Source organism: Patella vulgata, chromosome 4 (genome assembly GCF_932274485.2).
Source record: "Patella vulgata chromosome 4, xgPatVulg1.2, whole genome shotgun sequence".
Taxonomy (NCBI): Eukaryota; Metazoa; Mollusca; class Gastropoda; family Patellidae; genus Patella; species Patella vulgata.
In genome coordinates this window covers 59,326,544-59,352,923 of record NC_065882.2, presented here as the reverse complement: position 1 = coordinate 59,352,923, position 26,380 = coordinate 59,326,544, and the positions used below count along the sequence as shown (strand labels likewise).

General features: G+C 32.9%; 1 protein-coding gene across 1 annotated transcript in view; it reads right to left on the bottom strand.

Annotated features, from left to right (window-relative positions):
- Nucleotides 1-26,380, bottom strand: part of LOC126818863 (nonsense-mediated mRNA decay factor SMG5) — a 45,008-nt gene that overhangs the window by 6,943 nt on the left and 11,685 nt on the right. Inside the window, exons 13-24 of the mRNA XM_050546478.1 lie at nt 26,261-26,363; nt 25,184-25,567; nt 24,776-24,883; nt 24,286-24,358; nt 23,599-23,728; nt 22,838-22,913; nt 21,088-21,266; nt 20,629-20,784; nt 3,391-3,450; nt 2,385-2,541; nt 1,286-1,376; nt 418-498 (exon numbers count right to left, since the gene is read on the bottom strand). Coding sequence (XP_050402435.1) covers nt 418-498; nt 1,286-1,376; nt 2,385-2,541; nt 3,391-3,450; nt 20,629-20,784; nt 21,088-21,266; nt 22,838-22,913; nt 23,599-23,728; nt 24,286-24,358; nt 24,776-24,883; nt 25,184-25,567; nt 26,261-26,363 — 1,598 coding nt within the window. The remainder of the gene's footprint in view (nt 1-417; nt 499-1,285; nt 1,377-2,384; nt 2,542-3,390; nt 3,451-20,628; nt 20,785-21,087; nt 21,267-22,837; nt 22,914-23,598; nt 23,729-24,285; nt 24,359-24,775; nt 24,884-25,183; nt 25,568-26,260; nt 26,364-26,380) is intronic.

The following is a 26,380-nucleotide window of genomic DNA, read 5'->3' as shown; positions in this document are numbered from 1 at the left end:
TTGTATAATATACATGTCTATAGGTACGGTAAAAGAAAATTAAATGGGGTTTAACATCCTCCTTTTTTTGGCACCGACTGGGCTCATGAAGACATAATATAAAAGAGAGAGAGAGAGAAATGGGGTCTAACATCCATTTGACATAAACCAGATCATTTTAGGACTTACATATGGTACAATTATATTTCAATAATTCACTTGCATATATAGGGGTCTTTAACAGTGGGAGGAGGACCAGGAAAAAACCCATAAGTTTGGGCAGGTGATCCTACTGCATGTCAAATGCAAAACTGGGAAGGAAAGCATGCTCAATGACAGATCTAATGATCTAAAATGCAGGTATTAGACCACTTGCCCCACCCATCCATCCAATTTGTTACAGATAAAAGCAGTTTTAAATGATTTTAAACTAGTTACCATAGATCTCTTTTTTTCTTTTTCAACATTCTAACATTGCTGACAGGTGCAGTTTCAGAACTTTTCTGAGCTCGTATATATCTAAAACATCAAACATAAAGAGAAAATGTCACATTTTATTCTATTGGGTTCTGTATCCAAATTGCAAACCAATCTTAATCTTAATTTCAAATAAATTTCAATAAAAAGTTCTGTGTAGTGTGTCTCGCCATCGAAAAAATCTCCAAATATATTCATAATTATGCCGCCATATTGGTATAATATGTCATTGTCATGCCTTACCTTAGTTTCCCTATTTATAATCACTAACTAAACGTTTATTATATATTTAATAAGTTATATTCATGTAAAAGTGAAAGTAAACTAAAATCCTGAGGAACTTTCTTGTCCAATGCCAGGAGCGAACCCAAGACCTCCTGCTTAGCTAGCCAGCTTTTTATTCACTGAGCCACCCCGGCTTATAATGTCACCATTTGTAATGTTAATACCAGGCTCAGAACCTGAAATGCACACTTCACAAAAGGTGCATGTTCTTTACTGTCCATGGAAAATAATACTTATCTGTGCCTGATATATCTGATATCTACATATTTCACTTTTTGATGAATAAAGGACAGCAGTTTATAATTGATCACCTATCTCTGTCAATTTAATGATCAACGTGACTATATTAAGTTTGTTTATACTACAAGGTTACAATACACACCAACAACTTGTATAATAGTGATAGTAATCACTATAACTAATAAACACATATGATGGTTGTTACATCATATAGTAGAGTTATTTTTGTATGTGTTCTATATTGTCCAGTTTTTGTGCAGGGGAAACTCATTATTTATAAGATGTATAACAAATACCTACATACCTGTTGCCTTTTTTAAATTCTATTTCCAACCATCTGATAGCTTCCCTTGATCCACTGTTTTCTTTCTTTATATAATCTAAACTATCAATAACTGAAATCATAAGATATATATAATTATTTATTTTCTTATCATTGTTTCAACTTGTCTCATTTACAATATGGATCACTAGTTTAACTCAACTTTCATTTTGTTTGCAAATTGGCTTTTGATGTTGTCTTCATTTAAACAGGCATTATGCAAGAGATAAATTAACCTACTGCAGTTCTTTCTTTAGAACTTAAATGTTATATAAACTATTAATTAGACATTTATTAACATGACAAGACCATAATCAAGTCTCGATGACATCGGTTAGACCCAATTTTAAGTAGATTTGAACAGTTCAGCCATTAAATGATTTAATCTAAAAATAGTGAAGCGAGGCTAAGATTCGAACAATCAGTACAGTGGTTACAATCAGTGCACACATCTTGTCAAACCTTATAAGGCTAATATATTTGCTCAGAATAAAGTAATTTAAATGTAATTTTCAATATATTCAATTTGCAATAAAATCAATTGAACTATTATAGCAAGAACGGTCAACTCTCTATCTAAATCTTACATAATGTATCTTTAATTTGTTTGAAAACATATATTGAACTTTCTATCATTTTTTCCAGTAGGATAAGTGCCTTTTTATTTGGACAGGATAAAAAAAAAACTAAGGTTCTGTGTACACATTGTCGTCCACATAAAAGATAACGTGGCAGTTGGAATACAAAGAGGAGTAGACAGAAACGCAGCTGTCTGGGCTAAAATTTCATTCATATCACACTTCATTTGCCTGTTTGGTTCAGAAAAGCAGTACGTCAATTTCTACCATTTACTTGGAAGTGAAGCAATCAGCAGTCTGTTAGTGATACGATTGAGAAACCATCCAAACTAATGTGGATTAAAGAAATGGACGGGTATCCACTTTGTAATTCAAAATTTTGTAGCCCTGCTTTTGGAAATCTTGCAAGTGCCTCTGTTACGGCAGATACTAATCGGAATGCAAAGGACGTCTAAAAAAACAGGTGTAGAAAGAAGTAGAATGTTTAATAAATTCCTACGTACCTGATAATGGTATGATAACTATACTTCTACCTTGCTGTGTTAATTGTTTAATACTAGCAAGTGAGTTACATAGAACAGATGTGTCAGGTATCAAATATGGTGGAAATGTTGGTTGATCTGCTGATTGTAATGAGCCTTCTAATTGGTTAACTTCAGCCTAAATATAAACATGATACCACTTTCTTCACCCTTTTTATATCTAATGTCTTTATTTATCTACTTACTAACTAAATAACAGGTATTTATTCTATACTCTTCATCTTTTAACATTACTCCTATTAAGTATTTACATTCATCAAGAAATAGACTTTTACATTTTCATCAGAAAACTATTTCTCCAATTCAATATACATGTAGGGCTGGGAGTTTATAACAAATTAAAGGATTCAGCAGTACTCTCTTACTTTTATACAGCACCAGTCTATACATTGCTTGTTAAAGATAAATGTTTTACTGTTTGAAGATCAAACAGTAAAACATTTATCTTTAACAAGCAACTAAAGATGAGTAAAATGTTGAAGTGTTATGCTCCCTTTCTAGAAAATTTAATTAGAACACTGGTTTCTGTAAGTTTCTTTAAATGGTTGATAATTATATAAAACAGCATAGGATCCTACTTCAAATTGAATTGATAAAGCGCTATAACAGTTATGTTCATTCATATTTTTTGAAGATATATATCTCAATATAAAAAACTGCTTGCATTATAAAATGCATGCAAGAATCAGTTAAAATTTCAATTATCCTTAATTTTTTCAATTTTTTATGAAATCATCTAAATTTTAGATATAACTTTTGCAATACTTTGGACGCTATTGACAAACCCCATACTCTTGTCGGTGATATTAGCAAGACCAATTTAATTTTATTAATATTTCCATTATCCATAACATAAGTTTCCTTGTCGGTCACTTTTTGCAATAGGCACTACTTTGGGCGATCTTGTCAAACAAAAGAGTTCTTGTTGGTGATTAGTAGGACCAAGAATATATATATCAATATTTACCTGTAATCTTAGTTGAGCCATATCCTTCATTAGCTGATTTCTTCTTCTATCATCATCTCTCTAAAATTATAGTAATATCTCATATTAATTATACTAATCTATTAACTACAAGATACTTCATCATATCTCATTAGTTGATTTATTCTTCCTTCATCATCATCTCTCTAAAATTATAACAATACCTCCTCTATATGAGATGCAAAGTGAATATTACTGGGCTCTAATCAACCATTATCAAGTGTAAACCACATGGAAACGAAATGGGGTTTAACGACTACTTTTCTCCACCAACTGGACTAATGAGAGAGAGAGAAATGGGGTTTAACGTGCGCTCGACACAAACTGGGTCATTTCGGGACTAACATATGGTTTAATTTTATTTCAATAATTCGCTCGCGCGTAGGGGTCTTTAGCAGTGGGAGGAAACCGGAGAACCCGGAGAAAACCCACGAGGTTGGACAGGCGACCCTACTCCTTGTCACGTACAACCGGGGAATCGAAACCCCGCCAGTTGACTCAATGACAGATCGTATGATACAGCGCACGCGTGCTAACCATTATCCATCCAACCCCCCCTGGACTAATGAAGAAGGGCATATACAATGCAGTGTACTTTGAGAGAAATTTTGCCCAGACAGCGGCACTACAGCTTACTCTTATTTCAAATTCCAACTGTCAAGGGTTCTTTTAAGAAATTTAAGTGCATGCCAATTTGAACAGGAAACCTCATTTTGTGTCCCTTCTGAATCACTAGACAATGTTCCTTGTCATACCTTCTTATCCTACACCATTGACAAGGGAAAATGACACCGGAAAATACTGAAGAATTCTCGACCAAAACAAGAAACACACAATTGAATCATTTTTTAGATTAAAATTGTTTTTGTTTAATGATTGATAAAGAAAGCTGGCACATTTTAGAGACTTTGTAAAAACAAAGATAAGAGTCTTACAGTACTGAGTATTTTATTCTCTTAAAATTACTACCTGGGCAAATAGCCACCAGTCTTATCTCATATCTCACGGTTTCTAAAGTAACATTTCTTGTGTGATAATTATAAGAATATATATGCTTGTACACAGAACTGATAAGAGAAATGAATATATGTATGGTATATTATTATAGTAATTGTTGAAAGAGAAGATAAACTATTTATTTATATATATACCAGGTAAATATATTACCTATTACTATTAGAGGTAAGTAAGTATAATATCATATATCATCATTATCCATTATTTATATTAGAAACTATGAGGGGGGTCTATCTGTGTCAGATCATTCTACACTCTAAGCATGTCAAGTAACACTTGTATTCTCCTATTAACTATATAATCTACATCTACCTCAAAAACTATACAATAATATGCCATTATTGCTTTAGACTGGATTTTGGTAATGATAAGCATTTGTTTGGTAATTTCATTTTGAAAGTCTAATGAAATCCATGTGTGAAAAGCTTTTAGTTCTGTGCCAATATAAACAGACACAAACAAGTAAACGCCAAACGTGATCGAAATTCTAGCAAGTATGTAAAAACATTGTTTGATAGGTTTTACAAATAGTGGAATGAATTAGATTGGTGTGTTGACTGTGTTAAGTTAGTTAATATAAATGTGAACTAGTTACTATTTTATTACTAGGTAAACACTGATTATATCATTATATTACTTCACTTATACTCTATTACATACACATTATACATCTCATTTTCAATAGTTGGGAGGATTTGCAAATAATCAATCTGAATGGTAGTGGTGGTCAAACCAAAATAGGTCTACATGTATGATAAATCTTTACATTATTACTTTTTTTGTCACATCTGAAAACAACAGAAATTTGTCATTTTGAAACCAGCCTAATTTTTTTTTCTATGGCCATGTGTGTAATACAAGAGAGCAGGGCTCGAAAATCGTTTTTTCAATCGAAGGCCAAAGTGCAACCTTAATCCAAGGCCAAAAATTGAAAATCCAAGGCCAAAAATTGAAAATCCAAGGCCAAATTTTAAGTCATGAATTATGATATTATTCATATCGTAGCCTACCGTTTTTTAGTACGATTTTTTATTCTACTAAAAATATTTTAAAAATCGGCATGTAGCCATATTGAGAGTTGAAAGTATTACTATATCATCGGTAGAGCTGGATAAAATATCGATATAAATCGATAGTATCGATAAGATATGCCAAAAAGCACTATCGAGTTTCATTCTCTTCGTCTATTTTTCGTGCGTGCATAGGAGTTGACTCAATGTTTTCTGTGACTTAATCCTTTGTATATATATACAATAGCCTACATCAGTCACTTTATATTTACATATAACTTATGTACATATAACTTTGAGCTGTATCAATTTATGTGTATGTAAGTATATTACACTTTATGAAACAGGACCAATAATCTTGTCCATGGTAACGTGACCAGTTTTAAAAAAAACCCAAAAAAATACCACTTTGACAATTTTACATACACTTTAAACAAAAGCAATACAACCTTACAGAAAATCAAAAACCCTCAAATCTCCATCACCCAATCCTTGAACAGTCAAAACAAACAGGCTAATTCAAAAAAGGCGTAATTTAAAAAAAAATTATTTCTAACAGAAATGGCATGTTAATTTAAATTGATATCATAGCTTTCACACAGTCTTGGAGACAAGACTTAAAAGAAGTAAATCTTATTCTATAATGTGATCTTCATTATTTCACAATAATTAAATCAACAAGAAAAACAGTGGGTAGAAGACCAGAATTCACAGATGAAAGCCTGAATATTTCTCTCAATATCATTACAACTGGGTGCGAAACATTTAAAAGAAACTTAATTGATAGTGTTGTTTATTGTGAAAATATGGAGAAACATAACTCATTTGAAACTGCAACAAATTGTTTACACAGATGTAATTCTTCTATTGAAGGGTATAAATACTTTCTGATACCATTTCTAAATACCAGACAACAGAAAACAATCACCAACATTTTTGTCAAGTTTATTATTTCTTTTATGTGAGCTGCACAAAGAAACAGAGTAAATGTTTCTAATGAAACCCAAGAACGATTCTTAATAACGTGAAGCCATACATGTGCACCATATTTCTGACAAACTATACTGACTTGTCATCTACTACAGCTAATGTAGCTGTCAGGCTTTTCAATTGTCTCCAAGTAAAATCCTTCAGTCGCAAGTAATAATGGTGGAAAGCCTATTTCAGTATATTCTCTAATGTAGTTGTAACTGTATCTTATCCATTATAAGGTGAAGTCTTACATGAGAACAACTCTTTGTCTCAATACTCAATTAATAATACATATCAGACATCAATTGTGCCAGAAGAATGAGATACTTTTATTTAAAGATAACCTTGCAAAGCGTGGAAATACACCCACACAGCAGCTTCGCCTCAGGAAAAACCAGCGGCTGCCAGGCAGGATACACCCACATTTTGCAAGAGATGGATAGAGAACAAGCTAAACAAAAAGCGATTTTTCGTACAATCAAGGGCCATAATTTTGGGTTACAAAGATATATTTCAAGTTTCATCAAAATCAGATTAAAATTATGACCTCTTAGAGGGTCCACAACCTTGATATACCATATTTTTACATTATTTGCGAACGAGGGGCGGCCATTATGTCCGGCAGTTTTGGTCCAATTTTTCTGAAATTCAAAGTCAACAATCAATAAGGTGTAATGGTGATATATTCAAATATTCTTTAAATCGGATAAAAATCGTGACCTCTAGAAGGCCCACAAGCTAAAAACGTGATTTTTCGTACAATCAAGGACCATAATTCAGGACATTACCATCTGATATGCGCGAATATCGAAAGAAACCAAGATCTTGGGGTTATAAACATGTATTTCAAGTTTCATCAAAATTGATCAAAATTGTGACTTCTAGAGGGTCATGGGTGTCACACATGGGGGGGGGGGGGCGACCCCCCCCCCCAATTCTTTTTCGGGGGGGGGGGGGGGGGGGTCTGAATATACTTGGACCAACCAAAAAATTTACATAGCAGTCCCTAACTCCTATTCATTTACAACAATTATTAGGATTAATTAACATGGGGGTGCCACCCTCCCACACACTCCCTATCGCACTACATTGGCTGCCTCTGGCGTCACAGATTGTCAACATTTTATATAATTTCATTTGCGGACCCCCCCAATATATATTTCATGGCTACGCCTCTGTAGATGGTCCACAACCTTGACATACCATACTTTTACACTATTTGCGTATGAGAAGCGGTCATTTTGTCTGGCAGTTTTAGTCCGATTTTCTTGAAATTCATACACAATCGTCATTATGGTGTAACGGTTATATGATATTCAAACCTGTTTTTAAATCGGATAATAATTGTGACCTCTAGAGGGACCACAAGCTAAAAACAAGATTTTTTGTATAATCGGGGGCCATAATTCAGGAAGTTACGATCCGATATGCACAAATATCGAAAGTTACCAAGATCTTTGGGTTATGAGCATGTATATCAAGTTTCTTCAAAATCAGATAAAAATTGCGGCGTCTAGAGTGTCCATGCACAAGCTAAAAACGTGATTTTTCATACAATCAGGGCCATAGTCCATGAAGTTATGGTCCAATACATGCCAATATCGAACGGAACCAAGATCTTTGGGAGATAGACCTATATTTCAAGATTCGTCAAAAGTGGATAAAAATTGTGACCTGTACAGTGTCAAGCTGTTATCATCCATATTCTGAATCTACACATATTGAAGACATATAATCCATCAAAAATCATTATGTGGACTATATTCCCATGTTAAGGCTTAAACTGGGGTTTGACTGCTGGACTAATAAAGTTACTTTCCCCACAAAAGTATTTATCGTGTGGTTACTTCAAATAAAATTATGGCAATTTTGATATATTTATTAGAATAGAAACATCCAATCTTACTAGAAAAATACTGGATTCCCTGAAAAACACCCATGTAGCACATACAGGACAAAAAATGTAAGGTTTCCCTAACCGGCAACCCAACAATTAGGGATGTCTGCTCGAGTGACGTCGAAGGTTAAATGTGCAGATTGTTTGATCTCTCAGAGTGCTTGATGTATGTTGATAAACTTGATGGTGAGCTTAAATGTACAACAGTTTATGAGATAACAACCACGGTAAAAGATGTGGGAAGTGGTTATTGCCAGAATTTAATTAGGCTTCAATATTTATGATAAATGGACAGCGATTAAAGACAACATCGTCTCGTATTAATGCAATGAATTCTCCTCGGGCTTCGCACCCATTGCTAGATACCGCGTCAGCCAAGTTACGCGAGACAAACATGACTTCTTTTAATAGATTTTTATAGAAGGGATATTCTCTGGCATAAACAATGTTTTGAGGAGGATTTGAAGTAAAATTTTAATGGATAAATTAGTTTGAATATTTTTTTAGTCAAAATATATCATCAAAGCAGCCAGTTTGTACGTGGGAAGGTATATTTATTAAGAAGGTTTGATTTACTTCTGTGGCCCTTTCAAGACATATTAGAGTTACTTTTGAACTCTACTGGAAACATATTCATAAAGCAATGGTAATAAGCATTACCAGCCCATTAACCAAGCTGCTAAATTTTCCATGGTAAACTGCTGTATAGCTATATTACCCTGGGTCTGGTTTTGTATTCAATTTATGAGTAAGGATAAAATCAGACATTCTTTAGGAACCAAATTTTATCTCCACTATTCAAAGTTATCTAGTTTTACTAACAATTTATTTTCTGAAATAAACTACACACTTCCAAAAAGCATAATCAAAGTACAAAGTAAAAATAATACATGATGTATCAACAATTTGAATAATCACCTGGTAAACCTACCAATACAATTGCCCTTTGATGCAGCAATGAGCTGTATGCTAATTACCATTGTTTTAGGAATATGCCTTCAAAATAGAGAGTATTCTGATTTAGAAACTAATCTATAATTATAAGAGCTACATTGCTAAGTGAAGAACTAAAATCTACAATACATTCCAAAATCAATGGAATAAACCGGTATTAGGATATTATTACAGAAAGACATTTCTCTTGCTCTACCGGAAATAAAAGACATATTTTTAGCACTCCTGTTACAGATTCCATTTGGACTAATAGCTCTGGGTGATGCAGCTTTGTCAGCCCAATGGCAAACACACTCATGTTACCCATTATACAATTTTCAACACTACAGGTTTTATGTTATTACAATGAATTTAACATTGCTCTTGACATCCGCAAGCATATATAAACCTTGATACCCATCAGTAGGTTCAACAGAACATTTCTGATTGAACCGCTTATTCTCACTTTTGAGATAGTGAATCCCTTGAAAACTACAATATTCTGAAAGTTGAATCTCAAAAAGGAATATCAGTCCCAGTCGCCAATCCTGGTAAGTGAAGTCCGAAATCCGGATTCGAACCACTACAAGACCTACAAGAGAAGTGATGAATAATGTGCTCACTCTCCCACCACATGTCATTGAAATGACATAGTAAAACTTGTGGACATTCAAAACAGAAAGGGAACTTAAATTATGGGAATAGGAAATCCTAGAACAAATTGTAAGAGAGAGAGAGAAATGGGGTTTAATGCCCACTCGACACAAACTAGGTCATTTCTTGACTAACATATGCTTCTATTTTATTTCAATAATTCACTTGTGCGTAGGGGTTTTTAGTAGAGGCAGGAAACCGGAGGACCCGGAGAAAACCCACGAGGTCGGTCAGGCGACCCTACTCCTTGTCAGGTATAACCGGGGAATCGAAACCACGGCAGTTGACTCAATGACAGACCTAATGATTCAGCGTGTACGTGCTAACCATTCGGCCATCCAACCCCCCTACAAATTATAAGACATTTTCTGGACCTCTGATAGGTTTTTATGTTGGCCAGGTGAGAGTCAGAAGTTTCTGGCCATGTTTATTTAGGGAAATATGCTTATTGACTCCCAGGAAATCACACACCCCCCCTCACATTGGGGACAATGTTACCTAAGGTTATTAAACAGGAGTTGCACAATGGGGATTAAATGTAGTTAAAAAGTGATAGAATGCTGAAGTAGAGCAAGTAAGTTGAATTAGGCAATGTTGAAAATAATAATATTCTAGAAATGAAATGAAATGGATCTTTTACATGCATGCCAATGTGTACACAGGACCTTGGTTTTCCATCCCATCCGAATGACTAGACGTTGTAATGCACGACTGACAAGGTGGAACCATGCCGGAAAATCCTGATGAACATTTTCGTCCAACATAGGCCTCCATGTTTGTGAGCCATCTTACTCACCGAGCCACCCTAATATTCTAGAGCGCTAAACATTAGGTCAGTTTGTGTGCTCTGTGAAACTATATTATTAAACATTTAAAAACATGTGTTTCATACACAAATTAGTGCTTTTCTTATAAAATAGTTAACAAAAGTGCATCAACATTATTACTTTCAAGATGCAGTTTTGAGTTTTCACAGTTAGTGGTGTTTGGAGAGCTGTCATGATCAACATAAATTTGCCTGTCATCATCATAGAGATGGTTATTGAGGCCTGCTTTGTAAATGATGGTGTCTATTGGTAGGGCTGTACGATATTGCCAAAAGGGACGATATCGATATTGGCATTTTTTTCAACGATATAGTTAAATATCGCGATATTTAATAATAATTTCACTTTGCTATTAAATAAATTAAATATAAATGCATTAAAGCTGACTACAGTGTGAGTAAGAATTGTGGGTAAGAATTGCTTTATTCATACACTTTAAACTTTGCTTTTTTTATAATATAGATTTATTAAAATCAACAAAACAACATCCTTTTGGGATACACACGTTTCAATTCTTTTTAACACAATAACAGGAGACATTACTTATGCCTGTACATATAATTAAATTAAAAACAACCGCTGATGTTTAAAAAGCGTCTGCTTGTGAACTTGTGTAAGAAAATTCTCAAATATCAAGTGCAGTGAAAGTAAGTAGATGCGGTCTTCAAGTCTTGTATTGTAAGTTCAAACACTTTAACAAATACTAAATGATCCAGACTATCTTCCATTCAAGCATTTGATCCGCTGCCGTTTTATTCTTGCTTTCAGAAATTAAGTTTCGTAGAGTTTTCTAAAAATATTCGTTTTTATACGCCCACATTGAAATGTGGTCGTATATTGTCGTCGTGCCCGTCCGGCGTCCACAATTGCTTGTTGACGCTCTAGAGGTCAAAGTTAATATCCCATTGACTTTAAATTTATACACAGTGTTTAAGGTCATGAGACGAAGAAGCCTATTGATTTTCAGCGATTTCCGATAATTACAGCTAGAGTTATGGCCCTTGATCACTTCAAAAAATCTTGTAGACGCTCTAGAGGGTAAAGTTAATATCCTATTGACTTCAAATTTATACAGTGTTTAAGGTCATGAGACGAAGAATCCTATTGATTTTCAGCGATTTCCGGTAATTTTTGCCAGAGTTATGGCCCTTGATCACTTTGAAAAATCTTGAGGACGCTCCAGAGGCTAAAGTTAATATCCAATTGATTTTAAATTTATACACAGTGTTTAAGGTCTTGAGACGAACAAGTATATTGATTTTCAATGAATCTTTATGACTTGAACAGCTAAATCCATGATGTTAAAAGTTTTGTATACTAAACGTTAGAATGGGGCAGAACTTTATAAAAACCGAAAAAATCCTAATGGTTTTCTGATAATTACTTAATGAGTTGTTACTCTTAATCAGATTTTAATGTATTATAAATGTTTCATTACCGAAAAAAGTAAAAATATGTGACAACTCTTGTTGACTGCCCGGACGATATAGCTGCTGTGTGCGTATGTTTCGTTGCCTGGCAACCTATCTTTTTTTAAAAATATGACAACCTACATGTATTTATAGCCTGGTAATAAGCCGCGGTAGTGGGAAATTTCAGGCTCTTAGTAGGCCTAAGCTTTACATGTAGTAACAACTGACAATTTATTGTCGACTAAAAACAAAGTAAAAGTAACGCATACACAATGCAGTGAAAAACGGCTACGGACACTGCGCAAGTGTTTTCAACATTTAACGATTCTCAAAACATTAGTTTTATTATAGTTTATTGCCGTCGCCTAATTTCCACTGCTGTATAGTGTATTTATGATCTATTTTTATAATTTTTTTCGATATTTGAAGTTTTTGGCGATATTCGATAAACCACTATATCGACGATTTTTGGCCACATGATATCGTAGTTGGTTCTGAAAATACCATATCGCGATAAATGACTATATCGAGAATATCGTACAGCCCTATCTATTAGAGCAGTGTAGGGCTGACCTTAAAAATATCTTTGTTTCGCCTAACGCAACCGACTAACTAAAACCACCCCCGACTTAAATTATTTTATTGCACTTTTCCGCAATCTTTTTATTTTATTTTGTGTGTCAACCTGAAATATATCATGAGAGTTATTTCCCTTTACTATGGCTATACTTAGGGGTAATTGGGTTTGATTCATTATTGAAACTGGTTGATCAAGACAAAAGCGTCATGGGTGTCGCTTCTCAACAAAATGGTTGCAGACGAAAGCACGTCCATTCTCACGAAATGATTCTGCCTCTATGTCTGTGGGGCGTCGTTTTAAACATGACGACGATATTTTCAATATCCGTTTTCGAGAAAAATAATGGCACAACCCGCACGATCGTTAAAAACGTGTTGAGGGAGTTTCAAACGTGAGTGTGTCGCAATTTGTGTGCGAGTCGTGCATCAAAGATCAAGAAAAATCCCGATGTCATTGATTTGTTTGCCAATAAAAGAAGACGAATGTTTGCACCCGGAAAATCATCAAGCTGTCAAATTAGCTCTTAAAAAAAAAAATCTGAAAAAAAACCCGACCTACCGACCCTTCTCCTCGATTGTGGGTCGGGTTTGGTGAAACAAAGATATTTTTAAGGTCAGCCTAGGCTGTGAATAGAACAAGACCCAAATCTGATTCCTAAGGAAAACCTTAATTAGAGAATCTTAGGATTTGACGGTTCTTTGTCAATCTAAATCTGCTGTGTTCGGCCAGTTTAGTATAACTGGATGTAGCTCAATGTGGTTCCGGAGATGCTGTAACGATTCTTAAGTCTCTCCAGGAGGGTGGGTTGATCGATCATGTCATAAACAGAAACAATGTCATTACAAGCATAAACAGAGCAGATTCTGACTGGGTTGTTTCTTACAAGCGGACTGAAATTTTATATTGTAATTGTTCTTTACAGATTATATATAATTAATTGTGTGTTATGCTCTTGGTGTTGTGGGGCTTAAAGTTTTAGATAATTACCCTGACTGACAACTGTCAAAAAGATAGGTTGCTAGGCAACAAAACATACGCCCACAGCAGCTAAATCCTCCGAGCGGTCGACAAGGGTTGTTGCATATTTATTCTTTTGTAAGTAATTAGGGGGATTTAATAGACAATTTCATACAGATGACATAATTTTCGTTGTTTGAGGGTTCACAAGGTTCTAAAAACTAAAACAAGGGAAGTAATCTACAGAAATTGTTGAAATTCAATAGGTTTCTTTACTTCACTAATTTAAATGATGCATATGAATTTCATACAGATTGGGTGATAACTTTTGTCGTTCAAGCGTTCACAAGATTCAACAAGCCATAACTTTAGATGTAATTAACGGAAATTTGCTGAAACTCAATAGGCTTGTTCATTTTACTAATTTAAACGATATATATCAATTTCATACAGATCGGTTGATAACTTTTGTCGTTAGAGCATTCACAAGGTACAACAAATTGAAACATGGGTCATAACTCACGGCGTAATTAACGGAAATTGTTGAAATTCAATAGGCTTCTTCGTTTTACTAATTTAAATGATGCATATAAATTTCATACAGATCAGATGATAACTGTTGTCATTAGAGCGTTCACAAGATTCAACAAAGTGAAACAAGGACCATAACTCTAGATGTAATTAACAGAAATTGCTGAAATTCAATAGGCTTCTTTGTTTTACTAATTTAAATGATGCATATAAATTTCATACAGATCGGTTGATAACTTTTGTCGTTAGAGCGTTCACAAGGTGCAACAAAGTGAAACAAGGGCCATAACTCCAGAAGAAATTAACGGAAGTTATTGAAATTACATAGACTTCTTCATCTCACTAATGCAAACAACATATATCAATTTCAAAACAATCAGATGATAAATGTAGTCTGTAGAGTGTTCACAAGAAATTGTGGACGGATGGACCGACCGACGGATGGACGGGGGCGATGGCAATATACGACCACATTTCCATGTGGGCGTATAAAAACTGTTAGGAGTCCATGAAGATCATATATATATCAGTCTAGTGAGATCCAATCGTGTAGTGGTATGGCAACAAGAAAACTGTTATCCAATATATCAGTTTTTGAGGATGTTTGACAATCACTTATAAACAGTTTCCTGTGAAACTTCAATAGAATGTGTACTTGATGAAACAAATCAATATTCACCTTAAACACAATGTCAAGGGATCTAATATAAATGGATTAAAACAATCAAGCTTTGTACAGTTGTATGATTATTTAATCTAACTGGCAGCAGCTACATTAATAATTCAAACCACTTCATGAATTTAGGATAATAATTCAATGTATTATACATACATATGTATTCTATCTTAATTTTCTCATAAGCATTATCATTACAAATTTAATACATGTATACATTAATCACATTCATTTTAATCTGTATTTACCAATGTGTATAATCTTTTTATTAAAATAATCAGTAATGATGGGGAATTCAATGATCTTATTCACTGATCAAAAACATTTTTCTCATTTCATTTACATGGAAGGCAAGCTTAGTCATTACTTCCAAGGTGAAATGAGAGTTCCATTAATTACCATTTAACACAGCATATATTTGTCAGTCATTGTAGTAAATATGCCTGAGCTAAAATTAGTCTGTTCAAGAACTGTTTATATTCTTTGAATTCTGTACCAGCAAAAGGCTAGAGCTCCTGCTTTAGACACTTTAATTATGACCTGCCACACTAATTCTTAATTACAAACATAAGGCGTTGAATCAGTGTCAGTTCCGATTGGTTGAACACACAGCCAATCAAATTTTCAAAGTTCAAATTATGGGTGGAGCTGACTATGTGATTGACAGACAGGGTAATTTGAGTGATGGAAATAGACCCTAATGGTATTGGGTATCAGTGATTAATTTAGCAGCAATCATATCAGTCTCAGCAATGATAATTAGAAACCAGAGCCATGTTTTTATCTTGGGCATATGTGACTACATTTTACCAGCTTGGTCCTTTTGTTCCTTTCTACTTCTTCAATTTCTCTAGGAACAAAGAGCATCCTTTCCTCTAACAAATCAATTCAAATTATTTCAGAATGCCCACATGCATGACCTTATGCTGATTTCTCCTGTCAATCAATAAATAAATTCAACCGACTGGACATTGTGGATCAATTACTTTTACATCTATTCAGTGGGCAAATCTTTTAATTTATATTGTTTATTGAGTTTTATGATGATGAACTAGATCTTTAAAATGTGCAAACAAGCTCCTCGGGTTACCTACATCTGTATATAATTAGATCATTATAAGTATACTAGCTAGTACCTATATTTATATAGGATTAATTTAGAGTAATCTGTGACAGGTGGCTGATCATATTCAATATATCAGATAATTGATGATAAGTCCACTGGATGAACTCCAAAAGGTGGAATTTGTGATTTATCTTTGGACATTTATTGCATAACAGAGCTCCTTTATCTCACATGACAATGCTCAATTCAAATCTGTTTTCAATCAAATCAATTGTTTGCTGTTTATGGAGTTTAACATGGTGATAAAACCTAAAGTTTTAACATTTTTTTAGTATCTAACAGGTCTGACATACCATTTGAATACAACCACATTTTATCATCTTTTACACATTAGTTAGAAGGGGGTAGATTTTGATAAAAGTGACAAGTACACTCCATTTACCTAATATCAAAAGATTCATATGTTGTAAAGCACTAGAACACACTCAACTCCCACTTATTATACCTATTTTAATATACCATTCAAGTCCGAGCCATTCAGAATTACAAAGACTGGTTACCATTGTTTTCCTGTTTCATTTGTTCTGGTTTATTCTCTTTCATGTTTTTTGTTTTTATTCTGTGGGTGTTAATACACGACTTGATGTATTATACATATGAACATTAATCTGTGTAAGTGAGCCATGCTAATTACAGGGGATAGAGACACAGAAGGAGGTTAAAAGAATCTAATTAAAGGCCCTAGTTATCATCATTGAAGTTCCAGTCCAGCTTTCTACTTAATTAGATGACTCCAAATCCCAAACATCTCTGGAATTAATTAAGGCAATTGGAATCAAGATAAGGAAGCAATTAAAACCAAATGTGTTCTTTAAGCCATAAACTACTTCATCTAAGAGCCTTACATCTCAGAGCATAAATTAAATTAAACCTGTGTGTTGAGCAAATACATGCTTCGTTGAAATACATGCTAATTATAACTTTCATAATAGACTCTTATAAACTTGGCTCAGGATTTACAAATAACCATAATGGTATTCTGAGGTGTCAAAACAAATTAATCTAAAAATAATGCCAGAACACGAATTTTAATTTCCTGCTTAAAAAAAAACATTTAAGATTACTCATATCTTGTACAGACTGGATACTTATTTAAAATAATACGTATTTAAATTTTGTTAATTTCTCATATGAATAACATTATATGAAAAAAAAGAGTATCGTCATAAAAATTCCATTTTAAGTGTCTATTACTAATGTAAAACACATTGGGTATGACACAGTATTTTAAACCCTAAACAATAACAAGGCAAGGAAATTGTTCTGATGTAAAAGACAGACAGGGTGTAAAAACCATGTGTTTATTTTATATTAAAAGTGAACAGGATATGTATATCTAAATAAATAAATAGTGTATAATGTAAATATCTAGGGAGTATTTGGCTGTTTATTATGGAGTAAGATAAAAGCTATCAGTTCAGACTATCATTTGGATGTAAGGTGTATTTCCTATACATGCTGTGTGGGCCACCAGAAATAAGGTTAATTGACACACATGCATCTGTCAATCACAATTTCTACAATATCAATTCATCCAGGTTATCAACAACTGCACTTAAACCATGTAGTCAGTAATAATATGTTATTCCTCTTTACTTCTAAAAATCTATACACATACGTAGGAAAAACTAAAACTTTGTTAAATACCGGTTTAATATATAAAATCTTGAAACATGAAATCTGTTTTCTTCACAAGTGTTAATGGTTAAAGTTTAACCCTGTAACCAAAGACTAAAACGTGTCTGGAAGTTTCAGGTTAAAATATTGAACCATTTGGAAATAATCACCAGGGTTTATGTAATTCTTTTAGAGTGATAACCATCATTTTACCATTGAGAGATAACTGCGACTATTGTATACTATTCTTAACTGATCAATGGTAATTAAAACACAGCAGTGACCTGATAAATTCTATTACTGGCATGAAAATGACAAATGTCACTGTAAATAGTCTGAGTTGTATACAGAGGGTGACTGCTAGTCAGGAAGCTTGTCTTCACTCCATGTGACAACTTGATGGAAAGGTTCTTTGAAAACATTTCACAGAGCTAAAATTTTATTATCTAAAATATATGTGATATCTCCTTTAACACAACTTATTACACATGAAATAATGTCAGTAATTCTTTTAATTTGTGCAATTTGAATTAATTAGTCATACTGTAGGTTTTTGAATTAACCTGAATGCAATACAGAATGTATGACAGAGATAATTCTTGACTCACAACTTTTTCAAATGGTTTGTGTTTATATGGACAACTAATTCAGAAGCAACAGTCCATATAATTAAATATACAAGCAGAAATAATTTTTGAATATCTTAGAAAAGTTGAAACGTGCATATACAAATTTTGAAAACCTATAATATTATCATCTGTGCAAACTGACATCTGTAGGAAACAACAGATTCAATTTTAAACTAACTTTTATTAAGTGAAATTACCACTCTGATTGATCACACCATGAAGCTAAAAACAACTATCACTTAACTGTGATGCACAGATGCAGTATTACAATTACTGACAAAGTATCAAAACACATGAAGAGACTATTTATAATTACCAAATAAGAGAGAAAAATAGGCTTGGAGTAGAATCAACACAAACTAAGTCATTTCTGGAGTAACATAATTTTTCCCTTTTTTAAAAAAAATAATTTGTATGTACGCATGGGTCTTTTAACAGTGAAAAGAAACCAGAATACACAGAGAAAAAACACAATTGTTAGGCAGGCTAACCTATTCCATGTCATATACAAACTAGCATCTTTCCATACATGACAACCTTGACATCTACAGCACACATTAGATTACACGGCCACCTGATCACTCCCCTCCCCCCACATGTAAATGGTAAATACATAATACATGAAGCTATTGTCCTGCTTAAATTGAATTTACTCTTTTAAAATTAGTTTTGAAAACAACCATTGTAATAATGAATATTAATGTAATGAACCAAACAATTTGTTTACAAAACCAATTTGACCATCCCTTTTTCCAAACATTTTTCAGTGGCTATATCCCTGCAATCAAACAGAACAAATGAAATTCTGTTAGAAAACTTTTCAAAAAAATTTGATAATTTTGCTATGTTCTTGCCAGAAAATAAATTGCAGAACTGTGTAAAGGGAGATAACCCTATTTAACATCAGGATCACACAAGTAATTTTCCTCAATGATAAATCCATGCCATTTATAACTTTTACAACACAGAAGCCACAATTTTAAAATCATCTGATAAATATACCAACAGGGACTGAGGATGTCAAATTTTTTCTAAGTCAGGTTAAAGGAATCTATAGGGTGACCTTTGTATGTAGATTATGGTTGCAACTATAGCTGGAAACAGCACCGATCAGCAATTGGCCTGACCATTGACTTTTCAATATGGCGGCAGCGGCACATGTCAATTGTACCGTATGTTATATTTTAAGCAGTGTACTCATTTTTGACAATGGGGATGAAGAAGATTACAAATAGGATAAATCAATATAAGAACATTATTCACAGGAATTATGTAACCAAGATCATTTCACTCGGTTTCCTGTCATGGGCCTACATATTTGAATAACCGGATCTTCATCTATCAAATTCATCAAGAAATCTCTAAAATAAATCAAATTTGTTACCATCTCTACCACATCACTCATTCACGACAGCAATAAGCAATTCTATACCACATCACTCATTCACAACGGCAATAAGCAATTTTATATTTTTCAGACAAATTTACTCGTGTATCAGTCTTGACTGCCATCTTTGAACTAGCCTGACCGTGGACTATCACCTTGTATATTTGACCATAACAGCACAAAAATCTGTTCAACCGAGGAACGTCTAAGCTGCGACTTCATTTACATAGGTGATTTCCTGAATTCATGTCTGTATACTCACTGATCCTTCAAGCACAAAATCCTGAATATTCTCCAAATTTTAATTTCAAACACTTATTTTGATTGTAGAACAATATTGAACAAAGACTGTAATGTAAAACTAGGGATGGTAGGGCGGAGTTAAAGACAATTGCTAGAATCGATGAAAACAGGGAAAATAATTACTATCTTAGTCCAACAGAATTGCTAAGTACTAACAAAGCTAAGGTAAATGGACATGCTTTTAATCTATTGCTAAAACGGCTTTAAATCAAAATCAATAAAAAAACCTCATCTCTTCTGCCCCAAAACTTCTGTCAAAAAGAAGATATTAAGAATTTTTGTTGGGAAGCAGGCTTACCCTAAAGCTTTACTACAATTTCTATTACTTATCAATATTTTGGATACAATAGCATCAATATTTTTCTACCAACATGTTAACCCAGTCCCAAAAATACATTGAAACTATTTTACACATGTAGCGAAATAAATTACAAGCTTAAGTAATTCCCCAGTCCAATAAAAATAAAATCTTTAGTCCAGGTTATTTCAAAGCTATTGCAATAATTTTCTATCCTAAGTCACAAATTTTTGACAATAATACGACACATTCAATCATTTAGAATCTTTATGAGTTTTAATTAAAGTTGCAGAAAAAGAAAAAAATTGGCAAATTAAAGTAAGTGTACAAGCAAAAATGATGGTGTGATATATTTGATGATGTGCTTGAATAAAATTTAAATATTTTGACTCACCATTCTATCTTGTGCTGCCTTCTCAGTTTCTTCTTCATTGGTAACCTGTGTTGGCCCTATAAACATAGCTTCTTCTGCTTTATAACTAAACTCTAAACTATCTATTGATGACAAAAAGTGACCAAATTGACGTAAACAGGCTATTCTCAAAAAAGTCTAAAATGTAAAAAAAAACAAAACAAATCAAATTGGTAATTTCTAAGGTATTTTTTCATTCAAAAGTATTATACCTAAATCTGTAACGTTCATATTCATATAAAAGAGACAATCAAGTTCAGGGCCAAAAAAGTCGTCTGAAACCTCTTTCCAATCAGTTCACGTTATCTTGTACGGCATAGACCAGTTAATACTAAAATAACAATATTAATTAAGAATAATGAAATACAAAGTTATGGAAGTAATAATTACTGATGTAAAAGTTGTGTATAGACATAAACAATTATAACCATTTTTACTAACCTCTTGTATTTCTGTAAGAGCCGATCTTGTTTTCATGGTAAACTTCATGCCGGCATGAACATCTACAAGGGGAGGTAAATGACACAAGTTAAAATCTTCTTTCAAAGGGAATTCTTGTTTCCAGTCCTGTGAGTAGATATCTTGTAATACTATCTGTAATTCTTCCAACCAACATTGATCTGAAGACAGAATTAAAATTTAATTTCGAGCAAACACACCTTATAAAAGAGTATAAGATAAGGGATATCTCTCCTCAGTTTCAGCCAGTAGGCATACAGATGTAATGCACAAATTCTTACTCATTCAATTACCCAAAATGTAAGTATCTGGTTGTTTGTACCCTTTAACAGTTTTTCTACATTCATTAAATAGAATAGGAAGATAGCCACGCGAAGTATGGAGTACGCCCACACAGCAGTTTTGTCTCAACTGCAGATTATCCGAAAGAGAAACTTGGCTGTTGAACAAATTTGATAAGGATCTAGGATCCTTGAAGAAATCCAATCTCTAGGGTTCATCCTCTTACTACCCCATTGCTTCTAACCAAATTTGATAGAAAAAACCCCTGCTAAAACCAATATAGTAATATAGCCTCTATCGCATTCACACTGCCTTCGGCAAAAGGGAGATTACTCTGGAACAAAAGGCTGCAGATTATGATTATCTATAGGGATGACCCCAATGCTTCAAGCCAATTACGAAAAAGATCAATTAAAAAATATAGCCTTTATCGCATTCACAAGGCTTTTGAAAATGGGGGAGCACCCCAGAACAGAAAGTAGCAGAATGCTAATAATCCATTGGGTTCGTCCCCACATGACCACAATAATTCATACCAGATTTGAAAAACATCCGTTAAAAACTACAGTCTCTAAATGGGGGATAACTCTGGAATATATTGAATATTAATAGGGTTTGTCCTCTCATAACCACAATGCCTCACAGCAAAAACTGTAACCTCTATTGCATTCAAAAGGGGGATGCTCGATTGAACGTTACGGAATTGAATTCTGTCAAACCCAAAAATAGTGACTATCGAGTGAAAATGGGATTTTGGGCTTGAACGTATGCGCTGACTGCATGAGAAAATATCTCAACCATATCTCAAGATGTATTAAACAGAAGTTGCTGAAATTCAACATGCTTCTTAGTTTTACTGATCTAAATAATGCATATCAATTTCATACAGATCAGATGATAACTTTAGTCGTTCGAGTGTTCACAATAGACAACAAAGTGAAACAAGGCCCATAACTCTAAAAGTAATTAAAGGAAATTGGTGAAATAGGCTGTTTTGCTTTAATTCTCTAAATAATGCACATAAATTTCATACAGATTGGATGAAAACTCTTGTCGTGACTGGCCATTGCCATAGGTTGAACTAAATGCCATTTGAATGCAGATAGTTCGATAATAATAGCACAAAGATTGGCCCACAGCAGCTAAATCATCTCACATATTTATACTTTTGTAGGTAATTGGGGGCATTTACAAGTCAGATGAGATTATAATTTTCATTGTTTGAGGGTTCACAAGGTTCTACAAACTGAAACAACCACTAATTCTAGGAATCTAAAGTGTAAATCTAATACAGTCGGTAGAGCATTCACAAGGTTCTACAACTCTAGAAGTAATGAAGGGAATTTTTTTAAATTAAACAGGCTTCTTCGTCTTATTAATGTAAACAAATTTCAATGTGGGTGTATAAAAACTAAAATAGATTTCTCTTTGAAAAATACATAAAACTCACCATGTTGAATAAGATCTGTTTCTACTGGTAAAAAGTTTAACAAAACAGACAATCTACACCATAATGATTGAGAACTCTAAAAGTTGAAAAACAAAATATAATTTAACCATGACATCAAATTGTAAGTAACATTTACATCGATAATAACATGAAAATTACAACAATAATTTTGAGAGTATCAGTATTTCTTATGCCATTACAAAGTTCACTTCCCATTTATCTAAATTAGGCTGAGATTGCGATTATATTTCTAAATACATATATTTAAAATTCAGCATTATAATTACTGTATTTATATTCAATCTGCCTATAAACATTTTATTAAAATATTAAACATACATTATGCAAGAGCTAAATTTGCCTATTGAAGGTCCTCCTTTAGGCCTGGAATGTTATATAAACTATTAATTAGATATTTATTAACATGAAAAAACCATGATCAACTCTTGATGCTATCTTATGTGCCCGATTTTCATTGATCTGCTGTTCAACGCCGATTGATGATTAACAGCAAAAATGGATAATCAAGACTTTGTTAATTATCGTGACAGCAGTAACAATGACAATCAAGGCTACAGTGATTTTAAAATATGGTTTTCTTGGCTTAGAGTAAAGCAATTTGACTGAAATTTTCAGCATATTCCCTTTACATTATCTAGTTTTTAACTACTATAGTGAAAACTGTCAGCTCTTTAATGTATCTTTAATATTTTCATGAAATGAAACTTTAAATAAACATTTGACTATAATTACTAACTTACCTGAGCACATGTATCAATAATATGTGTATGACATTTCATCCAATCACACATAATCTTTACAGTAGGTAATAACCCTTCATTATGTATAACATCTAGTAGATTTTGTAAACGTTGGTGATCCGCTTCTGGTCTGTATAATATTAGAAATTAGACTTTAGTAAAATACAAATGACAAAACATATGCTTTAATAGGACATAGCATTCTTTCCAAAGAATAACATGTAATATTTAGAAAAGAACTGTACAGAAGATATAACAAAATAACTGATTCCCCCTAACATTAAATTTTAAAACAAACATTAAATCAATATCAAAAAATCATAGATTACTGTAGAATGGATCACTAGAAGTGAAGACATTCAAGATTCTCATAAGAATATTTTATTAATCAAAAGGCCAAAAAGAGTGAAAAACAGAAAGTGTATTATCAGCTTACTATAATCAATGCTAAACAAAATTCTAAAACATAATTGTGTACAACTTGCAAAATCGCTACTTTCAACACAAATACAGCTTGTACTATTCAATAACATAGGTTTTTGTGGTCATAGTTTTGATTATATCTGACATGTAGTAGTACTAATAATCTATTGTCCTTATTTATTTCTATAAATCGAATAATAATTTTTTAAATGACCTTATGTCATATTCTCTTTTTAAATAAGACAGACTATATCTAAAACTAACTTATCATCATTACTAGTTGTAGAACTATTTTCTGCTGGTTCAGTCTCTGTTTCTGTTAAAGTATAACCTGTATCTATAAATAACAAAACAAATGTGTAATATAATGAATAATTTTTAACTGGTTTTGCTATACATAATGTATAATATTAAACTAGTGTTGATTTATAACATAAGGTATACCATTATGTATAATATTAACTACTGTTGGTGTATAATATAATGCATAATATTAAACTAGTGATGATGTATAACATATAATGTATAATATTAAACTGGTGTTGATGTATAACATATAATGTATAATATTAAACTGGTGTTGATGTATAACATATAATGTAAAATATTAAACTAGTGTTGATGTATAATATAATGTTTATCTGTATCTGTAGGTATTAAACTAGTGTTGATGTATAATATAATGTATTACATTCAACTAGTATAATATAATGTATAACATTAAACTAGTGTTAATGTGTAACATAATGTTTACCTGTATCTGTAGGGATTAAACTAACTTCTGTGTCAGTTTCTATAACAAAGTTAGCTAACTTGTGTGTTATATCTGCTACATGTTTAGCTTCATCTGATGATACAAAACCTAGAAATAATATCATACCTATATATATATATTCGTATGAAGAATCATTATTAAACTACACATAAAATCCAATGAAATCTCTAATATATAAGTAATACAGTTGATTTCCATTTTAAGTCCTGGGTTTCTTCAATAAATATGTTCTTTACATAATGTTCTTCATATAACACAATTTACTTTCATTTGAAAACAAAGTTTAACAGGATCACAATTAAAGCTTGTAATGATAATACAATTAGAAAAAAGTCCCAAATGAATGATTAAATCATAAAAAAATATAGATTATAATAAAGAACAAACCTGGTGGTACAGAGACATCTTTCTTTCCTTGTATAATATCTTTACAATTCTCATAATCAGCTTTATCAATTTCAAACTGACTACTACCTTTAGATGTATCCAGATTCTGTCCGAGAAATGTAGAAGCAGAGAAAAGTTTGGATGAAAAATGGGCCAAATTATCAGGAGCCGAGTCTATCCAGGCTGTATTATTATGATTTATATTAGAATTTGCCATGTCTATTTTGTGATTAGAGTTATCTCCCTCTTTCTTTCCAGCAATATCTTGTTTGATTTCTTGACTGTTCATCATGCCTTCTGATAAGTCAGAGTCAGAATCGTGGTCAAAATAGCTAACAAGATCATCTTCCGATTCATCGGACATGAAATGCTCTTCGTTTATACCTACAAAAAAAATAATCATAAAGATTTATACAAGATTTTTACATCATCATAAGGAAAATCTAGGCATACATGTACATGGCAAATTCTTTATATTTTATCCACTAAAATACAAATTAAAGTACCCCACCCCCACGCCATGTGATCATACTATATTGGCTACTGTAACATGTAGATGTATGTTATCAAAAACATGTAAAAATAATAGAACAATTCACTACTCTTCAAAGGATGGGACAAGGAATGGAATTTATTGACTCGTCAACACGATACTTCAGTCATTTTGAGACTAACAAATGATTGTTTTGTCTATGGTCACACATACAATGTCAGGAAGGAGAGTTTTGTCTAAACAGCTATATACTTTTCATCAAAATTCAATTCTTTTATGAAAACACTAACACAGACACAAGGGGACCTTGTTTTTTTGTCTCATCCAAATTACTAGGCATTTACTTGTCAATTATTTAGAACTTGACATGAAAAATCCCAAGGTTCTTCAGGGCTCAAAGCAGACTTTCACCTCAGGATATTCTGGCATAGAGTCCAGTTTCCTAAGTGCTCGATTACAATGCCCCCCCCCCCCCCCACACACACACACACACTCTTCAAAGGAACTTGGTGATGTTAAATGTCATTTTAATGATTGTAATCTCTATTTTAGATACTCTTTTTTATTATCATTGCAATATCTACCTTCACTCAGATCTGATGCCTCAGATAAATCAGACATTTCACTACTATCACTATCTTTTCTTCTTCTTCTCCTTCTTATATGCCTTGATCGACCTTTAGATTTCTGTATAGTCATAAAAT